This window comes from Brachionichthys hirsutus, chromosome 19 (assembly GCF_040956055.1).
Source record: "Brachionichthys hirsutus isolate HB-005 chromosome 19, CSIRO-AGI_Bhir_v1, whole genome shotgun sequence".
Classification (NCBI taxonomy): Eukaryota; Metazoa; Chordata; class Actinopteri; order Lophiiformes; family Brachionichthyidae; genus Brachionichthys; species Brachionichthys hirsutus.
This window is the reverse complement of record NC_090915.1, coordinates 10,194,264-10,220,817: the sequence shown is the minus strand read 5'-3', so window position 1 is coordinate 10,220,817 and position 26,554 is coordinate 10,194,264. Positions and strand designations below refer to the sequence as shown.

Sequence of the window (26,554 nt, the reverse complement as noted above, 5' to 3'; positions counted from 1 at the left end):
AGAGTTTTAAACAGGACATGTGAAGGAATTTGTGCATGCCAATGAGGCGTGTGTCTGTGCATTTACTCCTGAGATATAGCAAGATAATCCATCAGTCCTACTGTCCTTTTAGTCCTAGTTCGTTTGGTTCTAGTGTGTTTACAGCAGGCTGAGAGAGAAAAGGCAGATGCCATTTTCTGTTTCAAAACTTTTGACTTGAAAAATAATGGTTTTAAATGTTTGGATGGGGAAAAAAAATCTCTACTACTGCATAATTGCTAATTTTATAAATGTTAAAAACATTTTAACCACAAGATGGAGGGGAGTGCATTAAAGGAGAGCATCAAAATAATGTATTCTGAAATGTTCTTACTCTGCTCAGAGTCAACAGATGCAATCTTGGCTTGGATGCTTTAGAATCAGCCTCCAATCACATTAAAACCAATGTTTTGATTTAATGTCGATTCAACCGCAGGAAATATTTGCATGCAACAGCAGGAATGTGAAAATGTAATTTTGTAGGAAATGAAGTCATAAATTAAGTATGACACCGTTTGTACTGGAAGAGGTTGAGAGGCGATTTCTTTCCATGTCTTTGATCCAAAACTGTTTATATTAAATAATGTATGGAAGCCTTCCCTTTTGGCGGATTTCTTCCCAGCAGTTGTCTGATTGTGGCAGAAATATTATCTTCCATCTGCAACATTTAATTAAAGGGATAAGGAGCGCTGTGCAACTTCCCAGGGATCATTCAGTCTTTGTACCCTGATTATGAACTCTGATCTGACAGCATGCAGCAGTTTGAAGCAGATGCATTTATACGCAGCAAATAAATTTAGATCAGATTTCAGTAATACAAAAAAGTACATTTGCTGCTTTAGATTCTCAAATACGAATACAATTCAACATTATAGTGAGGGTTTAAGACATAGTCCCCCTCTCATAAGCTTTTTTTTTTTACTTTTATTGAAATATAAAAACATATATGTATGTTAATCTATGTAGTAAATACTCTTCAAGAATTTGTGCTTGTGTGCTTTATAGTATTTTTATGGACATATATATATATAAGGTTTTTAAATGTGGCCATTTAAAAAGGTTCAATTCATGGCCCTGCATAACTTTGCAGAAGAAAGACAGAGGATGAAGCTGAACTGACAAAAAGATGAGAAAAACGGGACAGAAACTAGAGAGACAGAGATAGAGCATGGAGATAAAATAAATAAATAAAAAAAAGCCAGAAGGAGATAAGAACAAAGATGGCATAAATCCACACATGAGAGTGTCAAGAATGAGAGGGAAAGCAGCTCAAGACGAAGGAATGGTGGAACAGCAGAGAGGGCAGAGACGACACATTGTGAAGAAAGCTGTAGGGAAAAGCTGAAAAAAGACAGGGAGCATGGGAAAGAAGCAAAGAGGCGCTGAGAGAAAAGGAGGAGTGTTTGAGAGAGCCTTAAGCAGCCCTCAGCCGATGAAATCATGAATGACCTCCTGCCGTGGACGGCTCTTTGAGGGTGCGTCCCGTCACACACAGACATGAAATCAGACTCGCACACAAATAAACTCAAAGACACAGAAGTACAGCTCGAAAACACGGAATTCCCTTCCACACAAAAGCTAAATCTCTTTTTTGTGTGCTTTAGTTTAAAATACACACACACACACACACACAAACAAAAACCTTTAAGCACTAAAATCCTCAAGCTCCCATACTGTTCTCATCTTTTCCTCCTCCCCTTATGCATAGTTTCCTCCTCTCCCCTGCTTCTCCTTCAGTTTTCTCCCATTTCCATTGCTTTTCACTCTGAACCTGAGGTGACAGTGCGTGGCCGGAGAGGGATAGATTGACACGTGGGGAGAGAATGCGGGAGACAGAGAGGAGAAAAGCAACCTCTCTGGAAAGGGAGAGGATAAAGAATACAATTAGCTTTGTTAGTAGAAATATGAAGACCGATAAAGGAGAAGTTCACATTTCTGTTTTCGAGACTATCCTTACTGTGTGTCTAATTTAGAATCTTTATGTGAGAGAATGGAATGACAAATACTTTTTCACTAGAACAGAAACAGAAGGATAAACTGCACACACCTACAACAATTTGGGGTGATCAATTCACCGAATTTGTTTTGGAGGTAGGAGGAAGCCAGAGAAAACCCACCCAGGTACGGGTCGAACATACAAACTCCACACAGACAGGAATTGAACACGGAACCATCTTGAATACCCCCTGCGCCACCATGCTACCCCCATTTAAATTCATTGTTTTTTTTAAATTTAATTTTAAGGTGAACTGGCCGGATGGAGGCAATGTAAGAAGAAGACAAGATAATTCCAAAGTGCTCATAATGGATTTAATCATTTTTAGCTGCTGAAACACATACCCATTTATCCACTGGCAGTGCAGGTGAAGCCACATTTTGCTCATAAATAAGGTTGGATGTTTTGAACTACTGAAAAGGTAAGGTAAAAATGTAAATTCTTCAGCTCACTGGAAAATGTTTTCACATTTTCAGAGCATTGTGGTAAAGCGCCCTGGGAAACATGGGATAAAGCTGCAGCTTTGCAAAAAATAAACTGTCTTTATTAAGGGTTATTCTACTTAGACAAGCTCCCAGAACATTACCTCATCGCCACATGGCTAAAGAACATGGATATGGGTCCACGCAACAGATGGAATATTCAATTATAACATGAATCATAGGTACAATTAGAGAGGAGCGAGGTTAAAGAGGAGCTGGAGAGTGATGTGCTGTCATAGGATGAAGAGGGAGACAGAGATGTTCCTCTAATGCGTCATGGCAAACCACAAGCAAAGTCAAGAAGGGGATAGTTTTCATAAAAAATCGGCTATTGAATATACGGCCTGCTGCATTTTCGGTTGTGATTAATATATGTGGTTTCCAGACAGTTGCACCAGCTGCGTATTGTTAAAAAAGGGCCCCACTGGACGTGCCGAATGGACAGGTTTAATGATTTTAAACAGAGATGTGACATAAATCAAACCCTACCTGCTAATTATGTTTGAGCATGTGGGCTGGCGAAGCTAACTGTGGAGTCAAAGAAGGACTTCTGGCTTTTTAACAAGATGGAGTTCAAATAGTAGTTCAGAAAAGTAAGCATTTTCACACAGGAAAAAAAAAAAGTAGATTTATCATCTGTTAACATCTAAATGACCATTTATAAAGCGGTGTCAGCCTTGTTCTCCATTTAAAAACCGAACCCAACCAGCTGACGGCAGCACATGAAAGCGATCTGACTGTAAAGAACTCCACACGAGCCAGGTTTTATGTTCAGTCGTCCATTTGCACAGTCCTTAGGAAAACAAAGACGATAGTCCAACTGAAATCCAGCAAATTATGTTGATCCAGGAAGAGAAAAAAACACTAATAGAAATACATTAAAAGCTAAAAGTGACAAGGCCAAGTGGGATGGAGGTAAAAAGTAGACAATAAATATGGAGGATTATAGTACGTGTAAAGTATTGTTGCCGTAAACCTCTCAAATCCTCTTATCAGGCAGATGCAGAGGACAATACTGCTCTTCACGGTGTGGCAACAACAACCCGCGAGCTGTAAAATTAATTCACCGTTGTGGCTGTGAAGTTTAGTGAGACTTTTTTTTTTTATCGTGTTCTCAGGCTTACCAGAGGAATTCCAGCGCATTTAAATTAAGCTTACTTTCCTGCGGGCTCCTATGTCTCTTTAAAACAATGTATTCACCTTTGATTGTCCAATAAGCCCTGATGAACTTCACATTTGACTGATGTCGCTATCCTGATCAACAAGTAACAAACAAAAAAAAAAGAACACAAAATCCTGATTAAAGTGTTTGAAAAATTAAACACGTTTGACAGAGCTGCCAGCTTTGTTTCGTTGCGATTTCACCGCTTGACATTAAACAGAAACAAGTTCATAATTCGGTTGGCGTAACGGCGACTGAGGCCAGCATGTTATTTTAGGAATTCAAAGGATAAAAACTTTTATCCTTTATCCTTAGTTTTTGGAGATAATGATGACAGTAAACAAATTACTGTTCGTGGCATTTCTAATTGCCTGAACCTTAATTACATTTTTAATAAACACCCTGGCAATCATTTCCCTGAATATGTGTGTGTGTGTGTTTGTGCACAAATAACCCAGTAGGAAATGCACTTATCTGCTTCCACTAGAGGGATGTTTTTGCATACACACACACACACACACACTCACACATGGATTGCCAGATGCTATGTGGGCTGTATCTGGTGAACTCTCAGACACATTGATATTGAAGCCTCTAATGGCCATCGTTAATCACATGATACTAAATCATTTAAGAGATTGCGTGGGAGGGGAAAACAAAGAGAAGGAAATAAAAAGGGAAACATGATGAAAGACTGAGGTAACAGTGAGAATACTGAGTTCACAGATCGCCCACGCCAGCACTCTATTTCCCTCAAAATGTTCTGGATACCAGCTAACTATATCTTCACGCGTGCTACAGAGTGCACAACCTTTCATACGATGACATGTTCAAGCTTTCATTGATAAAACACCAAAAACAAACAGATAACGGCACAACTAAATAATAGAAAGTAGGTAAGGTAAGGGTTTAGGTATCACAGTCTATCTATATAATTACGTCTTTCTGCACATGGGCATCTGCAAATGGACTTTTCATCTCAAATCTTCTTAATTGTTCTGTTCTTCTTGAAACTCGACCTGAAAATCAAAGCCTATTGACTTTCAAATGGACTTCAAGTCCATGACCTGCAGGTGACCATCTGATTTGGTGAAGTTCTGAAGGATATGGCCAGTATGTATAGAATATGCAAAATATCACCATCACGTTACGTAATGTGGGAACAACGCCGGTGATAGTCCAGTGGCCGCAGCCTGCATGCACACACTGAAACGAGCTTTGTTTTACGTTCACCCCATAAACCATAAGAATGGGAAAACCTTTGATATATCTTGAGCATTTCATTTCAATTTTAATGAATTAATAAACCATATTGATAGACACAGACACAATGTGAGCAGTAGTGGTGCCGAACAACACTGCTTGTTCTCATATATGTAGTACATAGTTCATTTCTTCCACTCGTGAACCCTTGTGTATTAGTACGATGCACAATGCACGATCAGAAACATCACTGTTAATGTGTCTGCACTTTTGGCAGTTGCAAACAACTCCAGATCAAACATGGCCGCCCACATCTGTCATTTCATTTGTCTGCATTACTGTATGTGTGGGAAGTGCAATCCAACCCGTCACTGATTTGGTATGCCACAGTGAGCCAATGCAGCTTGTCTCTATTGTTGTTCAGACCTCACGCCTGCTGCTGGTACTACCGCCAACCTTATGACCCTGCACACTCCGAGTTTAGGATAGAATGGGGAAGAACTGAATACTGCAAGGGTACACATAACAGAAGAGGATGTAAAATAAATGACAGCACATAGGACAGACAGAGCTGAGTCATAGTGAAATAAAGAAGAAAAAGAACATGACATGCCTGGTTTATAAAAAAAACCCAACAACGTAGCAGATCGGAATAAAATAGAGTAGAAAAACAAGTTTAAAAGTTCCTGTCTGCTCTTCCTCCGGCTTGCGGTTGGCTGTTTGTGTGGCGAGACCAAAGGCAGCACCCATGTCATTAACTGTGCACACGTACCAACACATCCCATTTATAAACAGTCAACAACACTGAGGCAAAACACTTCAGCCTTGAACGTGACCTAAAAACCAAAGGAACGCTTCTTCAAGGCTACCATCAGACGACTGGCTTCATTGCGCGTGTGGGTGTGTGTGTGTGAGAGAGAGAGAGAGTGTGTGTGAAGCGGTACATCACATAACCACTTTATGAAGGGTAAATGACTGGTTTTGATACTGCCAAGGGAAATTCCCCAGTCAGATTATACACATATCGATTTTCATGTGGGTTTAGGGGTGGATGACTGGCGTTGCTATGCATTTATCATCACTTAAGCACACACACACACACACACACACTTATGTTTAAGGACATGCAAGTAAGCTCGTTACTGCTCATCGCCACATATACAACACCCTGAATATGCGTGCGCACGCACACGCACCGAAATAAATGGATTATTTTCATTATCATTGTAAGTTTTTTTTTGCTGAGTCTTTGGAAAGTGTTATCTGTTTGACCTCTATTTCTAAAGAAAATCAATAAGCTAAGTAAGCATGATTGCTGCAAACACGACCTTAATTTGCTACGACTCACAGGCATCCGTAGTTTGCATGAGATTCACAAGATATATTGTATAACATTAAAGCCAAGATTAATACGGTGAGTCCACAGTCTGCTTTACTTTGCGCATTAGCATTTTTCAGGTGCTCTTATCGGGAGTGATTTACAATGAGTGTCACACGGGAGCAAGGTAGCAAAATGTTTTCCCTTAAAAGACAAAAGGTCAGGTGTAGCTGGGGAAAGGCTGCTGGGGCGAGGAAGAACACGGAGGAATCTTTCAAGGCATTGCATTTTCCATTCACAAGGGCAAACAAGGAGTAAACGTCAGAGTGGAGCAAGAGAGACTTTCCCCCAGAGGAGAGCAGGAGCAGAGAGGAGGTGAAGCAATGACAACGTTGATACAAGGGAAGGATGCACAAGTGTACACAGGCTGCACAGACGAGCACTGATGCATCACTGCAGTGCAGGCGGTAAAGTAAAATGTTTCAGTAGAATCTTTAAAAGAAAACCTATTAAGGTCGTCAGGGCTGATTCCGCATCTGCTCTGGGAATATTTAATATGTATAGATTCACAATGTGAAGGCAACACATGAAGCAGTGAGAGGAAGACATTTGAGAATCAATGGTTGCAATTTTAGAAAATAGTACACAGGTCTAAGAAGGATGCAAGGATGCCACATTTGGGAAGTAAGGGACATGGAGAGCTAAAAAGAGTTGCAGCTGTCTAACCAAGTTTATCTAATACACTTTGCATACAAAAATCTGTAGCCCAGCCAATGTAGAGCAATCAGCAAAAGCTGATTGATCAGTATGTCTGATACGTATACTTGATAGTCATTCAACCAATCACCAAATAAACAATGACATTGTGCATCGAGTTATCTTGCCTGTGACACCAGAATGCAATCAAATTATGTTCCATTTTAGCAATAAGTCCAATTTAAAGATTTATCTTTGAACCTGAAATCATGTTCAATAGTGGTAATACCACCCACCTCTAAAAACAAGAAGAGTATTGATGTTCTGTTGTTTGAGAAGCCTCACAGGTTGCCCTTGACATTGCTATAGCCTGTATCATGAATTTTTTGATAGGCGACTGCCTGGTTTCATCCATCTAGGGGATATACGAAGGTATGAAAAATTGTTGTCAAGTTGAGACTTCAACTGAATAATTCATATGTTTCAAACCACAATGGACAGCAAACGTCTTCTCTTAGGAAATGTGTCTTGTGTCTGGAAACAAGTTAGGCCGTTGAGATTGAAATCTGTAACGATGCCATAGTGGCCTGCGCTGATAATCTCCTGTAATGCCTTTTCTGAAAGGGTATTTGGTGCTAGAGGTGTTTGACGTGAGCCCGTCATTAACCTGAAAGTCACAGAATCGAGACACAAAGGATGAAGAGGAATGTTCTGCCTGAAAGGCAGTCATTTATCATGGGCAATGTGATAATAACTTCTGTTTGGTTCTCTACTTTGTTTGGCAGACATATTTCAAAATGTGTGTGCAGAATACAATATAATATGCTAAATTATGTCTTAATTTCATCTAATAATTGAAGTTAATCACAGGGTCACACACAGACAGAGATTCACACACATTTAGTTTAACCATTTCACATAATTTGCATGTTTTTGGTGGTGGGAGGAAGCCGGAGAAACCGGAGAGAACCCACGCAGAGAAGGGGAGAACATGCAAACTCCTCACAGAATGGCAGATTCGAACTTGTGATCTTCTTGCTTTGAGGCATATTATTATTTATTAGTATTCTCATTCTGTCTTTTTAAACATTTAATGTCTTTGCAGTAGGGTAATTAAAGCTGCATTTCATCTATGAGTGATGCTTTATTTTTTGAAAGCAATGTAATTTTTGAAAAGTGAACTGGACAACATATATATAATTATCACATATAATACTAATAATGTATAATAATAATATTTTTTAGCTGTTTGAAATGGCTGTTTATGCACCAATGTGTCCATTGTCAAGTGCAGATATGTGTGTGTTTATCATGTATGTAAGGAGAGTTTGTATTTGTGTGTGTGCGTTTGTGTGAGCGTGTAAATCAATGTGAATCATTGTTTACCTCTGATGACAGTGTGCAGGCACATATGTGTGTGTGTGTGTGTGTGTGTGTGTGTGTGTGTGTTCGTCTCTTCCGACCATTACGGTAAGTGTACATCATTCATTGAGGTCTGCCAAGATCATTATCAACAGAGAGAAAAGATGGACAGAAGGAAATAACATGTTGGAGGGGAAGCTGGCGTTATGTCCAGTTAGATGAACTGCCTTTTTTTCAACCACTTGAAATACTGAATTTTATCTTATTCATTTATATCCAATAACCTGAAATCATTGACCACATTCTGAAATTACATTGTATGTGCATGAAAATGCATGGGCTCAAGCTTACGTTTTAATGCATTTCCCCCCCGTGTATGACATCACTTCAAACACATAATTAGAAATAAAAGTCTGATTTTAACAAGAATGTTTTATAAATGAATAGATAATGCTGACTTAAACATTTCCTAACTCAGACATTCATGGCTAAAATGTTAGCTGGAAGGACAAACGCTATTGCAATTGCACAGATAACCATGCAATTGCAATAGCTGTTAACCAATAAATAAATACATTTCCATAAATCGGAACATTTTACATAATGGTAAGAATTTACTCAGGTTTTGAAAAGGGCTGATGTTCCTATATTCAGAACAAATAACAAGTTCCAGAGTAACCACTGGACTTTTTAAAGTATTTGGCAATTACTGATATTTAAAATTTGCATGACAGCTGCAGGGAATGCCATAAAAACAAGCAGTTACGCCATATAAATGACTGACATTTAAATATGAAAATGAAGATTAAAGTTTAATTAAGCTGTAAAACAACAAAAATATAAGAAACTAAGTAAACCACAATAAACCATTTTGGCTTTTAGTTTTTTTTACTTTTGCATAGGATTTGAAACAAGTTTTAAAGCATGCTATATTAATTAGCTGAATGCCCAATGCAACACTGCTATTTTAATCCCAATTTTGTCCCAAAAGCATTTTTACATTCAAGTCAACTATCTGTCATTCCATTGTGAGTGAATATTATCAAATGCAATTGGGAGAATCTGCCTAAAGCAAATGTGAATTAGCTAATTATTTCTTAATAAGCTTTATGGAGATAATGCAGGACTGTAGAGGCGAGACAGTGATTTTCAGTTTAATGCTTCAGTGGGAAACAACCATACTATCCCACTGTCATAATGAAACAGACAAGATGGACGCAGACAGAGGCAGCAATGCAAGACAACATAAAGATGATGTACTGTACAACAAGAGAAACAGACCCACAGAGATGCATGACGAGGCTTAGGCTAGCAAAAACCATTTTGATTTAATCGGTATGATAAATGTAAATGTAATTAGCTAATGATCACAATAAAGTTTTGCAATTACAAAATACACATTCCGTATTTCTCGGACCATAATACGCACTTAAAATCCTTTTATTTCCTCAAAAATGACCGTGCGCCTTATATTAATGTATTAATATACATTAAGGCGTAATGCATTAATTCTGGTTTTGCTTACTGACCTCGATAAGGGGTTAGTAAGCCTCAAACGAAAAAAATAAAATAAAGCGTCATTTTTGGACCGAGTATTCTAACGATGCCACAAACTCGGTTGTTGCCCTGCGAACAAAAACTGGATTTTCAAAAGGCAGCTAATCGTTCGAGCAAAAGAGATGGATCAGTCATTTGCTCATTTTATGTTTATCCAAAGCTGTGCTGCTCTCTTCATTTTCCCCAAAACTCTGAAACAAAATGTCTAATCTGATATAAACTGAGGTTTACTTTTTTGCCCGACTATAAGTTTTGTGAATAAAGTGCCTCAAACCGGCTCAAAGAAAAAAAAGATACAGACAGAAATTGGCAGAAAGGACACTTAGAAAGACAAAGATGGGTGCATAAACAGACACACAGGCTTTTGGGGGAAACAAACGATAAGAAACTAAATGGAGGGAGGGAGAAGGAGAAATGTGAGCACAGTGCAGGGGGGGGGGGGGGCAGACTCATCGTTTTTGAGTATTGCTTTGGTGATTTCATCTTCTCTCTGATTAGCACGCAATAACTTTCCCCTCCAGATATGCTAAAATAAATTTGAAATGATTTCTGTTCTTGTCTGAGTTTTCTGATATGGTTAATCTTAATCTTGCTTTGTCACACGTCTGAGCATACGATTGTGCGCGCGCGCGCACACACACACACACACCTATTACCAGAGCATGGCACAGAGAAAGAGTCATACACCCCCAGAAATATATACATTAACTAGAAAACGACAATCAGAGATTGCAGACCCCGCCTCCAATAGACTATTCGATCTTGTGAGACAGTAAACAGGGCTTCCGGATCAGAGGGGTCAAACCTGCTCTAGCTTGCTGCTCCGGAACGTACTACAAGACTCCTTCTGGACTCTTTTTCCCATCATGCCATTGGTGTCCTTCCCTCTTAAAGTGGCAGTTTACAGCACAGGCACAATTCCAGATGTAAAAATAATTCTAGAATCTGGATCCAGATCCGGATCTACGCCATTCTCGGGGAGGACCGAGCCACAGACAGAACCTTGCTTGTGTAAAATTTTCAAGTGAATTGGGTTTGTCGGACAGACAAACAGACAAACAAACAAACAAACAGACAAACAAACGCACCCAATTGCAATACCCTCGCCTCCTCTTTGGCGAGGGTAATTATTTATGATTCCCTTCATGGTAACAAGTTATGTTGGGATTTCTGTGGTGGAGATCTTGCAGGTTCGATGCCTCCTGATTAAGATGCTCCAAAACGTCTAAAACTTTCTTCTGAATGTGGATTAAAACAAAATGAAGGTTAAGTAATGCCTGACAGGCTCCAGAAAACGTGTTGCTCAATCACAACGGTGAACCGATTCACATTAGCCATGTTATGGCAGATCATTTCATGGTGGATGGATGTGAACTGAAATAACTGCAGATCGGTGTAACAACTTCACAGCAGAATCGGAAAGCATTGGGGAGCATTTGTGCTTCCTCTTACGTGGTTTTCAGTTGCACAAATGTGTTCGCCATGCTGTTTCCTGGCAGTAAAATAGACGCATTTAGGCATCAAATTATTAAACAATTATTTGCCACATGGATTTAAAATCACGCCTGAGGAAGGTCTTTTCACTCCTGCATTTCCAACATGAGTGTGGACAGAGGGTTAGTGTCACACCAGATCAGAGAAAAATACTTAAGTGGAACACAGAGGATGGTTTCCTTCACAACAGTTCTCAAAATGCAAACTGACAGATTGTTGAGTGAGCTCCAAAATAAAAATGAGCTGCTTGAATTTACTCAGTATTTATATGATTATGATGCTTATGGCTCATCTGTTATGTCTGATTCACCCCAGTGGGATAGAGGAAGTGCAGCTAATGTCAATTACTTTTTATTTCCCTTAAATGGACCTTTGTCCGTCAGAATGAGAAACTAGTTGGGAACTGCCTTTTCAATTATAGGAAATTAGCAGATTATTTATTTAACCGACAATAATGAGCCAATTCACAGCTCACTGATTGCTTCTCCGGTTCGAATCCAATGTGAAAAACAGATTTTGAGTGAAAAGGGTTGAGCGAATCAAAGCTATGAAGAGCGAGCTCACGTCACTGCACATAAAATGCTGTGTGCTTTGCCCTTGCACACACGCTGGAAAGCCTGCAAGGCGAATTTAGGCAGATGGGATGAAAAGATAGGAAATAAAAAAAGATGAATGCGCATGGATGACATCACCTGCTGTCTGGATAAAAATAAAAAAAAGGCATTTGAAGTTGAAAGAAAGTGAATGACAGAAAGAGAATGCACACCTGTACAAATCAAAATGTGCCAAATATACAGGTGCGATCACACGTTTCCAAACTGTAAAGAAGATAATTAGCGGTTTTGTGAGGGTGTGTTTGCCTCTTAAGCAGTTTCTTCAGATAATACTACAAAACTTGGGCTTTGACGCACACACACATACACACAGCACCAATTCAAGATACATTCTTGTCTGGCCAAGGACAACATGTCTGTGTTTTTCCACAATAAGAGCAGCTCATTCGACACAGGAGCTACTGCATGTTTGTTTGAAACTCCTTTCATCCACCCACCGCAACATGTGTGAGACTCAAAATCCAGAAGGCAGTGATTATTTATCAAAAACACAACTGGACTTTCTACTTCCCATATCACGTTAGCCCTATTTCAATTTTATGGAACATTTCTGGTTGGTATATATTATCGAGTTGACTAATCTCATCACTTTCGTTAACCCTATGTTAAGTGTTATCTATGCTTTCTTTATATTGTATCCTTTCCCTTTTTTTTCCACCCCTCTATTCCTGTCTTCTTTTCCCATGCTGCTGTGCTTCTGTGAGTCCCTCCTTCGGGACCACACACTTATCCATAGTCCAGGCTCACAGCTGCCTGGTCCCCAGACAGCGGCCCCACAAGCTGGTGAAACTGAGACACATCCAAGAGGACAGCAGTGCTGCTGCCTCCTGATGCATGGCTTTTCAAAAAAAAAATAACGCTGTAAGTACAGACACTATTTCCTTCATGAAATCCTGTGTCAATACTTGAGCTGTTTTACTTTTACTTCAACTGCTACTGGCACTCACATTACATTTGTCTGAATAATTGTTAGTCATTTATGTATCACTAATCTTTCTATAATCAAATATCTCATGTTGTCTTTCATTAGTGCCTTCTGCTATATTAGCAATATAGTTGTTGAAAAGAAATATACTACCTCCATTTTCATTTCTGCAGGATCACGGCAATTTAACACAATTGCCAAGTATTTTAATTATGCATGCGCTTGAAATAGACATATACATTAGAAACTGTTTCTATTAATATGGTTCACATAATTCAGAAATAAGTAATAAGTATGTACGTTCTCCCCCATGAACTGCCACCTTATCGTAGTAGGAGTTATGTTGTCGGGGGCTTTGGCAATCAGGTCCTGTCTGACGGGTGACTATGAGAAGTTCAAAAGCCCCTATGAGAGAAATGAAAAACCACGACCATGACGTCGCCCTACACGGCACAACCTGGCCCCACCCTGGAGTCAGGCCTGGGGTCGGGCTCGTATGCAAGCGCCTGGTGGCCGGGCCTCTGCCCACGGGGCTCGGATGGGCTCAGACCAAAAGGTTGACGTGGGCCCGACCTCCAGTGGACTCACCATCCGCCGAAGGAACCATCGGGGACGGGGTGTGGATGTGGATTGGATGGTAGTTGACGGCAGGGGGCTCAACAACCTGATCCCCAGACACAGAGATTGGCTGGGGCATCTATTCCGGATGCCTTCTGGACGCCGCCCTGAATACTTTTTTCCGGGCATGTCCCAATGTGGGGGTGGCATTGGAGAAGACCTAGGACACGCTGGAGAGACTATGTCTCTCGGCTAACATGGGAATGCCACAGGACCGCTGATGTCTGGGGTGAGGGAAGTCTGGAAATCCCTGCTGAGACTGTTGCCTCCATGACACGCCGCCCCCGGATAAGCCGGATCAATGTGTCTGACCGTATGCATATAACACACTGCAGCGTATGATTTGAGAACATGTATAGATCCAAAATCATGAACCCCTGCACAGTTGAATTCCAAACAATAAATGTCTACTATAATGCAAATTATAATTTACCCTTAATATAGTTAGTTGTGTTTAAATCTGCAAACAGCTGATCAGCGCTATTGTCACAGTGATGATTATTTTGCCTTGTTCAAGCACCTTCATTTACACAGAGTGTTACATTTTAATCAACATTGGACTCTAAAATACCACGCGATAGCTTGAACAGAAGATAAATGAATGCATTCCTCAAGCATATCTCAAAGGGCTATCAGTTACCATTAGTGAGTCTCTGAGAAGCGGACCGCTTTGGAAGTCCAAATTAGTTTGGTGCATCAAACAGAACTGGCCCATCGTTTATCTCATGTCATGAATTTTTAATGTAGAAATTTTCTTTGTGAGTCGTACACAATGTTTTATCCAATGCTCGGCCAAACATAATGAAAAAAATCCACCAATCTATTTTAAATGAGTTACCTTGATCGTGAAATGTCACGAATAATGTCATTTCTGAAGGCAAGATTAGTAAACTCACTTTATTTTGTAAAGGAGTTAGTAACGGACGGTTGAATAATGCTCTGAGGAATTTAGGAATTTGTCCAAACCGAGCACACAGTGTGACTGCAGCCGTGAGTCATGGCAACTTTTACTGATTTTATTTGTCAGATAATTTCTTAGTCTCTTAGTTTATTTCGTTTAATCCTATTTGTTTACTGCAGTTTGTCTCACTGTGTGTTCTGTAGGTCTTTTCAGTCATGTATTTAATGTTTTACGAGACAATAAATCCTCTCCAAACCAGCAGTTTTGGAGAAAGCATGTTTAAATAGGCAAATTGCTGTAGATTATGGTCATGAATGCATTGTCGTAAAGCAGAGGAAGCGAGACAAAAATATCTCCACCAAAGCAACAAGTGAAGTCATAAAAAGATGAGGAGCATTCCGAACCCGTGCAAGGATGTGCACTGACATTTTGAAGGGCTGTTGCCCTAACCGGAAATACAATTCTAATCCTTCCTTCTATATGTTCACAACATCACCCAACAGAACTTTAGAGGAAATGTCTCAATCTTAACATTTCCAAAAGCCCCATCTCAACTCATGTCAAGTAGCAACAAAAGGTTTTAACACCAGGGGGTGAATGGGAAACATTTTGTGCCAATTTGTTCCAATATCTGTAGGTTGGCCCACCTCTGCGTCCCAAGGAGGCTTATCAAAAAGCAAGAAGCGTTTGGATGTCTTAATTGTGTCAAAGGGGCTGTTGGTTTTCGACATGCCTGGCATGCCCTTGAACTCGTGTGCGTAACTGCTGCATGCACGTCGGCGTGAGGCATGTGGCGTGAGAGGGGAAGATGGTAAAACTCTCTCTGCGACAGTGTTTGTATGTGTCTGCGCTTTGACAACATGTTTTGCAGTCTCTTGGGTTTTGAGGTCAGGGAGGCATTAAACTGAATGGATGTGACAGGGCTGGCTGAAAGGGTCAGCAGGACAGTTTTACTTCTAAGAACATTTGACATTTGAATCTTTCTTGCAGCCACACACGCAAGCGGACACACCCACACCCACACACAGAGATGGCCGGTCGGCATGCTTTCATGGATATCTGACCATTCCTCAGTTGCTTGACGTCAATGGAGCAAACTGCTCAACCTCACTGCTGGACATTGATGCAATACTTTCTGGTCACAGTCCAGATATAGTGAGTGTCGCTCTCTCTCTCTCTCTCCCTCTCATACAGGCTCTTAAAAAAAGCAGAGACAGCCAGAAATTTATTTTTCAGGGGACGCTAATCAAGAGAGACCAGGCCTTTACCTTCTTGGCACCGGAACAAAACAAACAGTGACAGCCACGGAGTCACACGGGCACACGTTTGGAGACACAAGCAGTGACACCTAAATACACAGCCAACGCACAGTACATATGAACACAGTCTCACACAAACAAGGTGCAGACATTTTCGTTTTGCCGCACGTCAACTGAGGGAAAAGCGGACGAACAGAGGAGACAAGATAATGATACAGTCAGTCGGTTTGTTCCACTACCTCTGGACGGGTAATTAGGGCGGAAAAGGGACCGCGACTCAGGAAAGAAGAAGTACACAGAGATAAAGAAACAGGAACAGGAAAAAGCCCAAAATAAACTTGTCTCTTTTTTTTTTTTTGGAAGCACACGAAAAAAAAACAAAAAACGCTAAAACTTATTCCCCTCTTGGCCATTTTAAACATGTACCGGAATCATTAACAATCTTTAAAGAATTGAGTAGTGTGAGTATGACAGGGAAGAAGAAAGAAACAAAGACAAAAATGAGGATGAAGGCTTTGGATTTTCAAGTGTGACATTCAAAGTAAGAGGATATGTGGGATTAGTTAAAGCAAAGAACAAGGCGGTTTAGGAAAGTAACATCACACTCATCTCAGAGAACACTTCCAATTACCAGATATACTTGGATGGTTTTGTTTCATGCGGAGCGTCGGAGTGGAACAGAGCTGGAGCATTGCAAATTTAATTGGAGCACGGAGCAGCGTATTCGACAACTTCAAGTGATGCTCCAGCTGCTTAAGTTCAGCTGCTGAAGTTTGTTCCAGTTGGTTTGAACAAAAGAAAAAAAAAAAAAACACACAAGCCTGTTTTGATACAGATGTGAGTGCTTCCCAGAATGCTTCAGTCTTGTCACACATGACAGCAGTAGTCATGCAGACAAAAGACATTATAAGGCCTTGAGGGACAGACATGCTGTTTTTAAATCATGAGCCCTTATACCTCTGTGGATAGCTTGTCTACACTATTTTATTACCTGATCATAGGCTGCATGAGCTCATATGTTGATCATCATGATCCTTGAGACTTTCATTATTAGCACTCAATCAATAAATCAATAAATCAATGTATTCTCGTGTCCTGTTCTTTTACAGTTCAAAACTAGATAACTACAACAGCAGCATAGTCGCGTGCATGCATGCATGCGTGCGTGTGTGTGTGTGTGTGTGTGTGTTTGTGTGTGTTTTAAGGTAACCAAGTAATATTTTCTGTCAGGGGATGCATTTAACTTTTCTCATCATCACATGCACAGTTTCATTTATTGGTTAAATCTCCACAAAGATCCTGAATCCTGCTCTCCATCCACAATATTTCCTGTTAGGCTCCCGATCCTTAGAATAAGCTCCTCTGTCCCTGGCTATGCTTTATCTAGCTTCATCTCCTTCCATTTCAAGCTTCTGCCTGGGGAGACGTTCACCACACCTAGCAAACATGATCTCCTGTTATTGATTTCAACTTCATAGAGTTTGGTATTTGAGTTACCGGTATATTTTCTCTCTCTTCCTATCAGCAGTTTTACACAAGTTATACACGTTTGAACTTTCTCCATGGTTAGTTTTAAAATGATTAGATATTATTCAAACGATCTAAGCAAACCAGATTAACCCGTCTATATATTTGCATGTATTCAACCATTTATTTTGATCTGCACTGTGATTGGGCAGTAAAGCTGCACAATATATACCCAGTGAGGAAAGGAGAAAATTATAGGGGATACTGGACAGACCAGGGGATGGCATAAGAGGATTAGTGGAGGAGAAGGGAGGAATCAGAAATAAATAGAATCCAAGGGACTGGGGCCAACATTTTAAGATCCGAGAAGGGAAAAGGTAGCAGAATTTGTGTGAAATGAATGATGCATGGGTGAGAGTGAAGGATGATTGCAAGATAAGGTACAGATATGTGACTATTGGAAAATATGACTATAAAGTTGGTTTGGATTGGATTAATGTGTGATGATGTGTCCAGGAGCTCCATCCTGCATGATTCGACTGACCATTATGAAAGCCATGCAACAACTTTCTTTTTTCCTTTGTGCCTTTAATCATTTTTACCCCACCGTCTTTGACACAGCAGCAGTACCGGAGAAGGGCAGAGCAAACAATCCATCTTGTCAGATTACTTCTGATACGACAGGAATACAAAGAGGCTAAAGCACACAATAACTCTTTTTTTTTTTTATATGTTTGCATTTCCCTCATGGATTCCCATTGACTTCCTAAACCAGGTCCATTTTCCCATTTGTTATGGTTGTCTGCTATAATAAAGTGATGGGAGCTGCTGCTGTCCTGCAATCAGAGCCAACAATTGGAGAGGCAAGAAATTGGCGATATGGAGCGGAAAAAAAGAGGAGAAAATCTTATGACTGGAGGAAAAACGGAGGTGAGACATGCAGTGATAGAGAAGACACTGGAAACCGCTTGGGGGGGGGGGGGGGGGGGGGGATAGTTCAATTTACAATTAGGATAAAATTTCTCATCAAGCTCTGCTGATAAATAGTGCAGTTTATGCTTTATTGATTCCAATAATAATAAGTCACATTTTCTATCAAGGAGTCGGACATCAGCTACATACAATTGCTCCAGAGCGGTAGTCGTAGGTTTGCTCAAGGACATTTTGATGACACTGTGGGTTTGAGCAAAAATCTTTAAACTCTTACATTTCACCCACTTTCAAGGATAAATCTGAAAGTAACTCCATGTTTTTCAGGCCGCAGATTAAATTTCCACAGAACCTATCTTGTGATAAAAGAGGGAAGGAATGCAGACCGATTCCTTAAATTTCTTATGAATTAGAAATATTAAACGGCAGTAAAAAAAAACAAAAAAACCATCATTCCTCCCAGGTTCTCAAGATTAGCTTTCTCAAATCAGATTTCAGATTAAAAGTTTAACCGCTTAGTATTTGTCTTGTCTTTCGAATACGCTTTGGAATTCTTAAGACTTAATTCTCAAGTTTGCTTTCCCTGCTGACAGAAACCGACCCAATAGCTCACGTTGACAAAGTGTTAAATTAAATTTTCAATGCTGTGTAAATCCTCCACATAGGTATTTTCTCTTTATTATGATTGATCGAGTACCAGGGGAAGCAAGGGGAGTAATTAAAAAAAGATCTTGAGCAGTTCTAGCGACGGCCTTACACGCAAGGCCAAATATTTCCTGTTTTAAACAGGAAGTCCCCTGAGGAGACGTGGCTCTACGTATTCACCCTCCATCAAGTGATCCGTCTGTAAAGAGACAAGACAATTCCATTACCCAGCAATGTAGCATGAGCCCCCTGTGTATGTGTGTGGTGATGCACACAAACTAAACTGCCAAGGGACATATAATGCTGTGTGTGTGAGAGGGATGCGGCATGAATACTGTATATGAAGTCTTTTCCAAAAAGCTAAACAAGGCCTGTGTGTGTGTGTTTTTGGAATGACATCCACTTACTCATGGGCATAAACAGTAACTTGACATTGCGGTTGTGTGTCACTTGCCATGTGACACACAATGCTGTAAATCTGATTTAATTTGATTTGTTGATTGTCATTTCATACAGCTTCCAAATGCGGCTTGGATTGGATTTCACATAACTTGTCATATTTTTGACTCACGGCAAACAATCTGGATGTAATCTGGGTATATTCTAAAAATGGGTTTGGGCTGGCAGTCTGAACAAGGTCTCAGTATTCTTCATTTGTCTCATTAAGAGACACAGACACAGGCTGAAACACTAAAGTTTTCAGTGGGGGGTGGGGGGGTGGGGGGAGTGTCTCTTTTTAGCACTAACCGCAAGCACACAAACCTTCAGCCAAATGAAAATGGCATCATGAGCCAACCCACAGCCACAATATAGGCGGTTCAAACTTTCGCGATCATTTGTAGTGTTAAGGAAAATACCACAAGAGGCTGTTCGTAATGGTCCCGCTGTGATCTGAGAGCGGTGCAGGCTGGATCTGCTTATAAGAATGAGTCAATACCAAACCCAGGACCCATTTCTTCTGTTATCCATTGTGTAAATTCATTACTACATCCCTTTCTAGTGATATAAATGGTTTTCTTCATTATAAATGTTTAAAGTCTCATCATTTTAGCAGTGGGGGTGCTGTAGCTCTAGCATTCCGATGTCAAATGCATTTATCCATCAAGTATTTGGTAGAAAGAGAAATAACTGCTCCTTATTACCTGGTATCAGCAGGCAGCCTGAGTAACTGGCTAATGGTCTCTGAAGATGGAGAGCAATCGGCGATGGGGCTTTCAGATATGCATGAGCTGATTTTTGAAGGCCCATTGCTAGTTCACAACTATACAGCAAAACACCACATTTAGGAGGATGCCCAGATTCAAAATCAACCTTATGTAGCTTATATTCACTTATTTATGAAACTTACCGATATGTGACAAGGGAATTGTAAATGTAGCTACCGTACACATGCACAGTTTTATGCAAGGTCATTTGCACTTCCATGTTCACTCGCCTTCTCTTTTAGTTTAGTCTTTTTATCATGTTGGTCAGAAACCAATAAACCCAAACTCGGAATTCGATTCTCAGAGGTTAGGGTTAGGGTTAGCGTCTGACTGTGCGACAAGTCAGCAGGGAGGCTGGGTGAATACATCACCCCTGCAGTTGACGTTGTCTCAGCTGGGAGGCAGAATAACTGAATGACTGTGTGGCTGCAGCCCGTGTTAAGATGCCATGAATTGTTTTACTGACAGCCACTGAACGGCGTTTTGTTTGAGAGACGAATGGACTTAAAAAGGAAAGGGCAAGACAACAATAACTTGCCACTTGTGACAGCGAAGAAACCAGAGGATGTATTTCACCACCGCGCTTTTGACTTTCATGACCTTGTTTATTAAATTAAAATAAACCTTTACTGTCTATGCTGTTTTATTTGTCCTTATCAAAGTGTCCATTTCCGTATCTACCATTATGTTTTACTAGCTTTTAGAGGATCGTGTGTAAAAAATGTTGTTCTTTGGGGAATTGTGTGTGAGTGTGTGTCTGCTTACATGAGAAGCAGCCTCAGGGCAAAGAAATAAAAAGATCTCTACACATTTTCAAACAAATGAACTTTCCCAAGCTTGTACATTTAAGCTTCGTTTGTATTTACATGCATCCTGCATGACGGAATATAAACATCCCACTGCGACACACGGTGATAGCATGAGGTAAAGAGGAAGAGAAGCAGACATTGCAGCGGCACTAAAGTTTCACATAAAACACACAAGTCAAAACACACACAACTGCGGTCTTCTGGTGTTGACATTACATTGACACACTCCTGGAGAAACAAGGCAAAAGCTTCATAAAAGTGGCACGGAGAAGGAGCGAGTAGAGATACACACAGGCCGGGTTTGTTATCACACGATGACGCGTTCCACTCTTAATGCAAACTAGTGTAAACACACAGTCAACGAATGGCACTACCAACTACCAGCTAAAACACAGAGATGGAGGGAGAGACAATGTATGGAGGACAATAGAGACGAGAAGATGCAGGGGAGAAAGAATGGGTTTGGAAAAGAAAAGAGAATCACATGAGTTTGAACAAAAAAGGTGATGGGAAAAATGCAAAAAGGCATTGACAGATGTTTCCACGCTGTTCTCGTGATAACACTTCCGTCTTTGTAAAAACATAACAAGCCTCTGGTGTAAGTCATAAACGCGGCATCAACATGATGGTAATCAGGGAAAATGTAGCCTGTCGTGATGCCATTATCACTCCATTGGCATGACACTTAAAAGTTTTGTAGGTGACAGTTAACACAATGAAAATCAGATAATAAAAAATAGAACGGGAGGCAGGGAGAGGGAGGGAGAGAGAGAGAGAAAAGCATCTAAACGGCAGGAAGCAGCAGCTTGGTAACCACAGATAGAAGGCAGACCCCAAAAAAGATAATTAGAGAAATAGTGAGAGACGAAGAAGAAGAATGTGAAATGGCAAAATCGGAAAACATGTCGTTTGGAAGGCAGCGTCAAAGTCAATGTTTCCCTGCTGAGTACCTTGAACGTCTCATAAAATCAGCAACTGCTGTCTGCTGCTATAATTATATTCACAACCAGGCCAGGCCAGATCGCTGAGGTACTGTTCTCACAAACCTGTAACGGACCTCTGATGAATCTCTCTCTCTCTCCCTCTCTCTCTCGCGCACCACACACACACACTTTCATTTAGAACACCGAATTGTTATTTTGATGAAGAAAATTACCACTGGTGGAAAGAAACACACACGCACGCCCCCCCCACCACCACCACACACACACACATTCTTCTGATCTGTTTATGCATTGCATCATTCATCTCTTTGACACAATCTGGCGTAACATAAAACTCATTAATTCAGTATTATTTCAGCATTCAGTAATTCATCATTGCCAATATGATTAACCAAACTGTCACGCTGCCATACAGTCTCATTCATCAAACATTAGTAAGAAAACGTTGCGTTTAACATCAGCCCGGACCCGAACCTCGATGGGTGGCGCGTCCTGAGGACAAGTGGATGGGATCTATACTGGTTTCCTAATCAGTTGGAAGTTTAAAGGAAGACAAATCTTCCTTAAATTGGATCCTTCATGCAGTGTGAAGCATCTTAAAAGTGTTCTGGTACATTTTGAATTGGCACAAGCAATGCATTGTATTTTAAATGTATTTTCTAAAACAATACAGTGATTGTTGTTGTTGTTCAAGTTTAATAGTTTATTTTCGAATTAGCCAATCAATCACATGCTGAAGAGAGCAAAAGGAATGCTGACATCTGAAGTTACTAACTAATTATTTTCATTTTTATGTTATGCAGTTCGTATACCTGTTGCTGGAAATCTTAAGCATGACACTTCAAGTTCTAAGTAACAATTATTCAATTCAAGTTTAATTTTGAGTAATCTTTTTTGCTTTTGCACAATCAGCTCCGCCATTATTAAATTATATTTCTTTAGGGGTTGCAATTCCAACGTGGAATCTTTGCTGCTGAAATAACCCGGTGTCCACTTTGGAATAATTAAAAATTCATCATGTCTAATTTGAAATACGATTCATCAGACTAATGCGCGCCTACTCACTGCCAATGTGGAGGTAAATGGTGTCGCGTCTCTCTCCGTGCGGGTTCTGAAAACAGCTGTAGAGTCCATTGTGGCCAAGATCCACTTCAGTCAGCGTCAGTCTGGGGCCCTCTAGGCGGTGCTGGGCTTTCACGTCTGTCCCGTTCACCTTCCAGGACACTGATGCATCATTGTCCAGGGAGCCACACTGCATGGTGACATCACTGCCCATTCGCTCATACTGGTTCCTGGCAACTGGAAAGAGTCAGAGGCAGAGATAAAGTGTCAGTGATATGAACAGCTATAAAAAGTGAACTGCCTGAGTGGCTAAGAGGCTGCCATTCTGGCTCCTCACAAGTGAAAGCAGACAGTCAAATTCAAAGTCTTCATAATCATCTTAGTGTTTTGCAGATGTTTCCTGATTGGCCTGTAATGCTGGGTCCTTGCAACAAGAAGCAGATAGAAGAAAGATAAGACATTATCTTTTTTTTTTCCAGACTATGACCCAGATTAGGAGTCACCTGAGACCTGGAAAACTATATTTTTTTCCTTTATAAGGCAAGAGGCGGTTTGCCAGAAATAATAATAATTAAAAAAATGAATGGAAGAATAATATGTTTTGCATTTCTGTTCTATCAACAACCTCACATCTGACACCATCACTGCCTTCTTCCATGGGTTGAGTATTGTTGCGGCGACCTTGACCCCAGAGGCCAAGTGGTACATGTGAGCATAATGTGAAGGTAAACCAGACTCCGGGGTTAAAAATGTCATGGGCCTCGTCGTGACCACAGGAACTGGAAAGCTGCAATTGACGCTTAAACACAGATGATCAATAGAACAGAAAGAAATAACAATAAAATATGGATGGCCATCTTAGAAAAAGCCCCCTTCTATGAGCGAAATGGGAAAAAATTGCTCCCCCCTCACCCCACCGCCTTGGCCCGGGATCAAATGTTGTCAAGATCTTAGTCTTGCTCTGATGTCTCTCTCCCTGTCTTTGCCTTTGTCGGCCAGTCTCCTCCCTCTTCTCTTTTTCACTAGAATTCCTCAGAGGTATCTCAGCTGACATCACCCTAGTGTTTCAAATATATTTCACATCCCATAAATACGTCTACATTCAATAGAGCAGGAACTCCTTTTCTCTCTATCTGCTATTACTCTGCTCCCCAACACATCATTCCTTTCTTTAAAAAAAACATTTTTTATTTTTATCCAGTTATCTCCGCACTTGCTGTCCCCATTTCTAAAATAATGTGTGCATATGCATGGGGATGGAGTGAAATGCCAACTTTCTTTGATCTCATCCACTGTAAAGTTACTGTGAATGGATGTTTGACTTTATTTACATAAAAACGTCTTTCCATCCCGGCTAAAAAAAAAAAAAAACACATGGCCTGACTTTGATGTCAGCTTTGATGGAGAGGCTGATGCCATTGTGCTTCATGCGACAAGTTTGAGGAGAGGAGAAGAGAAGAGAAGAGTATTTTGATGGAATTATAAGTCACTGAAAATTCCCTCAGACCAAAACGTTTCTACAGGATGTGCTGCATTACTCAAATATTTACGTTTTACTGCATGATGCTCCTCATCCAGTGAATGTAATCAGAAATAAGTGTTTTAAAAAAATATTTGAAAAACATACAAGAAAAATCATCAACCTTGCTTAAATTAAAAATCGTTTTTTTTTACATTAATTTTGCACCTGCAGTCTGTCTCATACTTTCAATTTGTTTGCATGTTTAATTTGTTTAATTTCTAACCAACTCTAAATATTGCATTTGGTTAACAAATACCATAAAAAACTACAACAATGAAGTAACTTGTCTTGCTCATTGGCTTCTGACTTTCTTTGTCAGCCGCTCATTAGCTACTCCTGAAAATGTGAATCTTGACAAGAAAAAAAAAAACTTTAAGTAGATTAAATAGTCCAGATCAGGGAGTATTTCCAAGCTCCACATGTTTTTCAGTTGATTTCCCATGACTTTGCTTTACAGAGAATCAAGCTTAACCATGTAATTCCAAGTATGTCTTATTTGATACGTCATACCTGATGTATACAATCAAACATGTATTTGCAAAAAATGTCAGATATACTAAAAATAATACAATTTACTGAACTACTGAATGCAGATTTTACATTTCATTTTTTGTATTTTTTTAAAAATATAAACAGTGAAATCCAAAACCAGTGGAACAAATTACTGGATATGTTGACAATAACCCAATACAAAAATCATCCTTTAACTCATTAGGTTTGAATAGAGTGTAATTGGAATTAGGGATATTTAATGAACAAAATAAATGAATTTAAAATGCAACACATGGCGGTTCAGACAGGTGTGTGACTACACATTCATCTCCTTCTGTCTCTGCTGTAGCAGCCATCTGCTGTAATCCTTTTTCCAACTTATCCTCACTGTCTATTTCCCTTATCTTGTTTCCCTTCTGTATATCTCCCCTGTACATCTATATTCCCTCTACATCGCAGCCTCTCCCTCTCTCACCTTGCTTCCCCTGAACTCTCGTGAAACTTTAGCATTCATCAATAGGGTATCACATATCATGAGTATTCTGCACACACTCCAAATGTGCATAATACACCTTAAACCAACAGCGGAAACACAGGAGATACACTTACAAGTAAACTCATGTTCTCGCTCGCACACCGGCTCCCACACTCCTCTGCATAATGTCCTCCTGCCTCGTCAGCATACAGACAAGCAGGCCTAATAACCATAATGGCATTGAGCTCGAGTGCTATTGATCTCTTGATAATATACAGGGCATCATAAGCGTTACAACACTGTTATTCCCAGCCAAATGAGAAAAAGAATTATAAATGTCCTTCACAAAGATTCAACTTTGCTCTCTTTAGCTCATTATTCTACAAATTTATGTTGATTCCAACTGACATGGCCTCTCATGAATAAAAACGCCAATGACCCTCCAATGGCGAAGCAGATAAGACAACTTATTTTCTAACCAAGACAGGTTTTGTGTCCTTTGATTAATGCAATGAGTGATACTGTGCTTATAAAACTTCAATTGCAACATTCACATCATTTAACAACATCATGTAATTAATTAGCACACTGGATACATTATTCTTCAAAGATTGGGGCAATTTTTATTGCCCTGGATAAGCTGAGAAATTACTAAACTTAATAAAATTAATTCCTTACGAACAAGATATTTTGTATGCTAAACGAGCGTGTGAGATTTTAGTATATCCAAAACCAAAACAAGAAACCAGGAGCGCAAATTAAATTATATGTATGGGAAAGTATGAGAATATTCAAGCACTGCATCAATTACATTATAATAAAATAATTAAAACTTTTTGTCTTCTTTTTTTCACTGGTGTAAATTGACAAATATTCAGTAACTGAATTCCAGATACCATGATGGTGCCAATATCATGCAAAAATTAACACTACCTGAAACTACCCATACTTCTTCCTGAAGTATAACTCAAAAATTGTAAATCAAATTGTAAATGTATGATACAGTAAATGCATAATTAGAATTTCAAGAATTTTCTTTAACAAAAATATTTTAGCATTCTTCACTATCTGTTCGAACAAGCTACGCTCTATACACAGTTGTTTAAATAATATAGGATACTATAGAACTGCAGGTGTTTGCAAATACAGGAAAGTTGATTTTTTTTATTCTTAAAACAATTCTGCAGGGCACTGAGGTTATTCTACCGGTAGTTCTTATGCAGCACTGCAATGTTCTCCCAGAGCAAAACCACACATTGCTAAGATGCTGCCATGCTGTGAAATCTGTGGTGCCAAGTCCTGCAGGGCATAACAAGCGCACATCTCTGTCCAGAGGCTTTTGAAAGAATTATGCAAACACACACAATTTCACACAATCCAATTGGCAATGAACTGCCT

The 26,554-nt window shown here is 39.9% G+C and overlaps 1 protein-coding gene across 1 annotated transcript in view; it reads right to left on the bottom strand.

Annotated features, from left to right (window-relative positions):
• Window positions 1-26,554, bottom strand: part of cntfr (ciliary neurotrophic factor receptor) — a 93,973-nt gene that overhangs the window by 43,097 nt on the left and 24,322 nt on the right. The window contains exon 2 of the mRNA XM_068753243.1: window positions 22,671-22,904. Coding sequence (XP_068609344.1) covers window positions 22,671-22,904 — 234 coding nt within the window. The remainder of the gene's footprint in view (window positions 1-22,670; window positions 22,905-26,554) is intronic.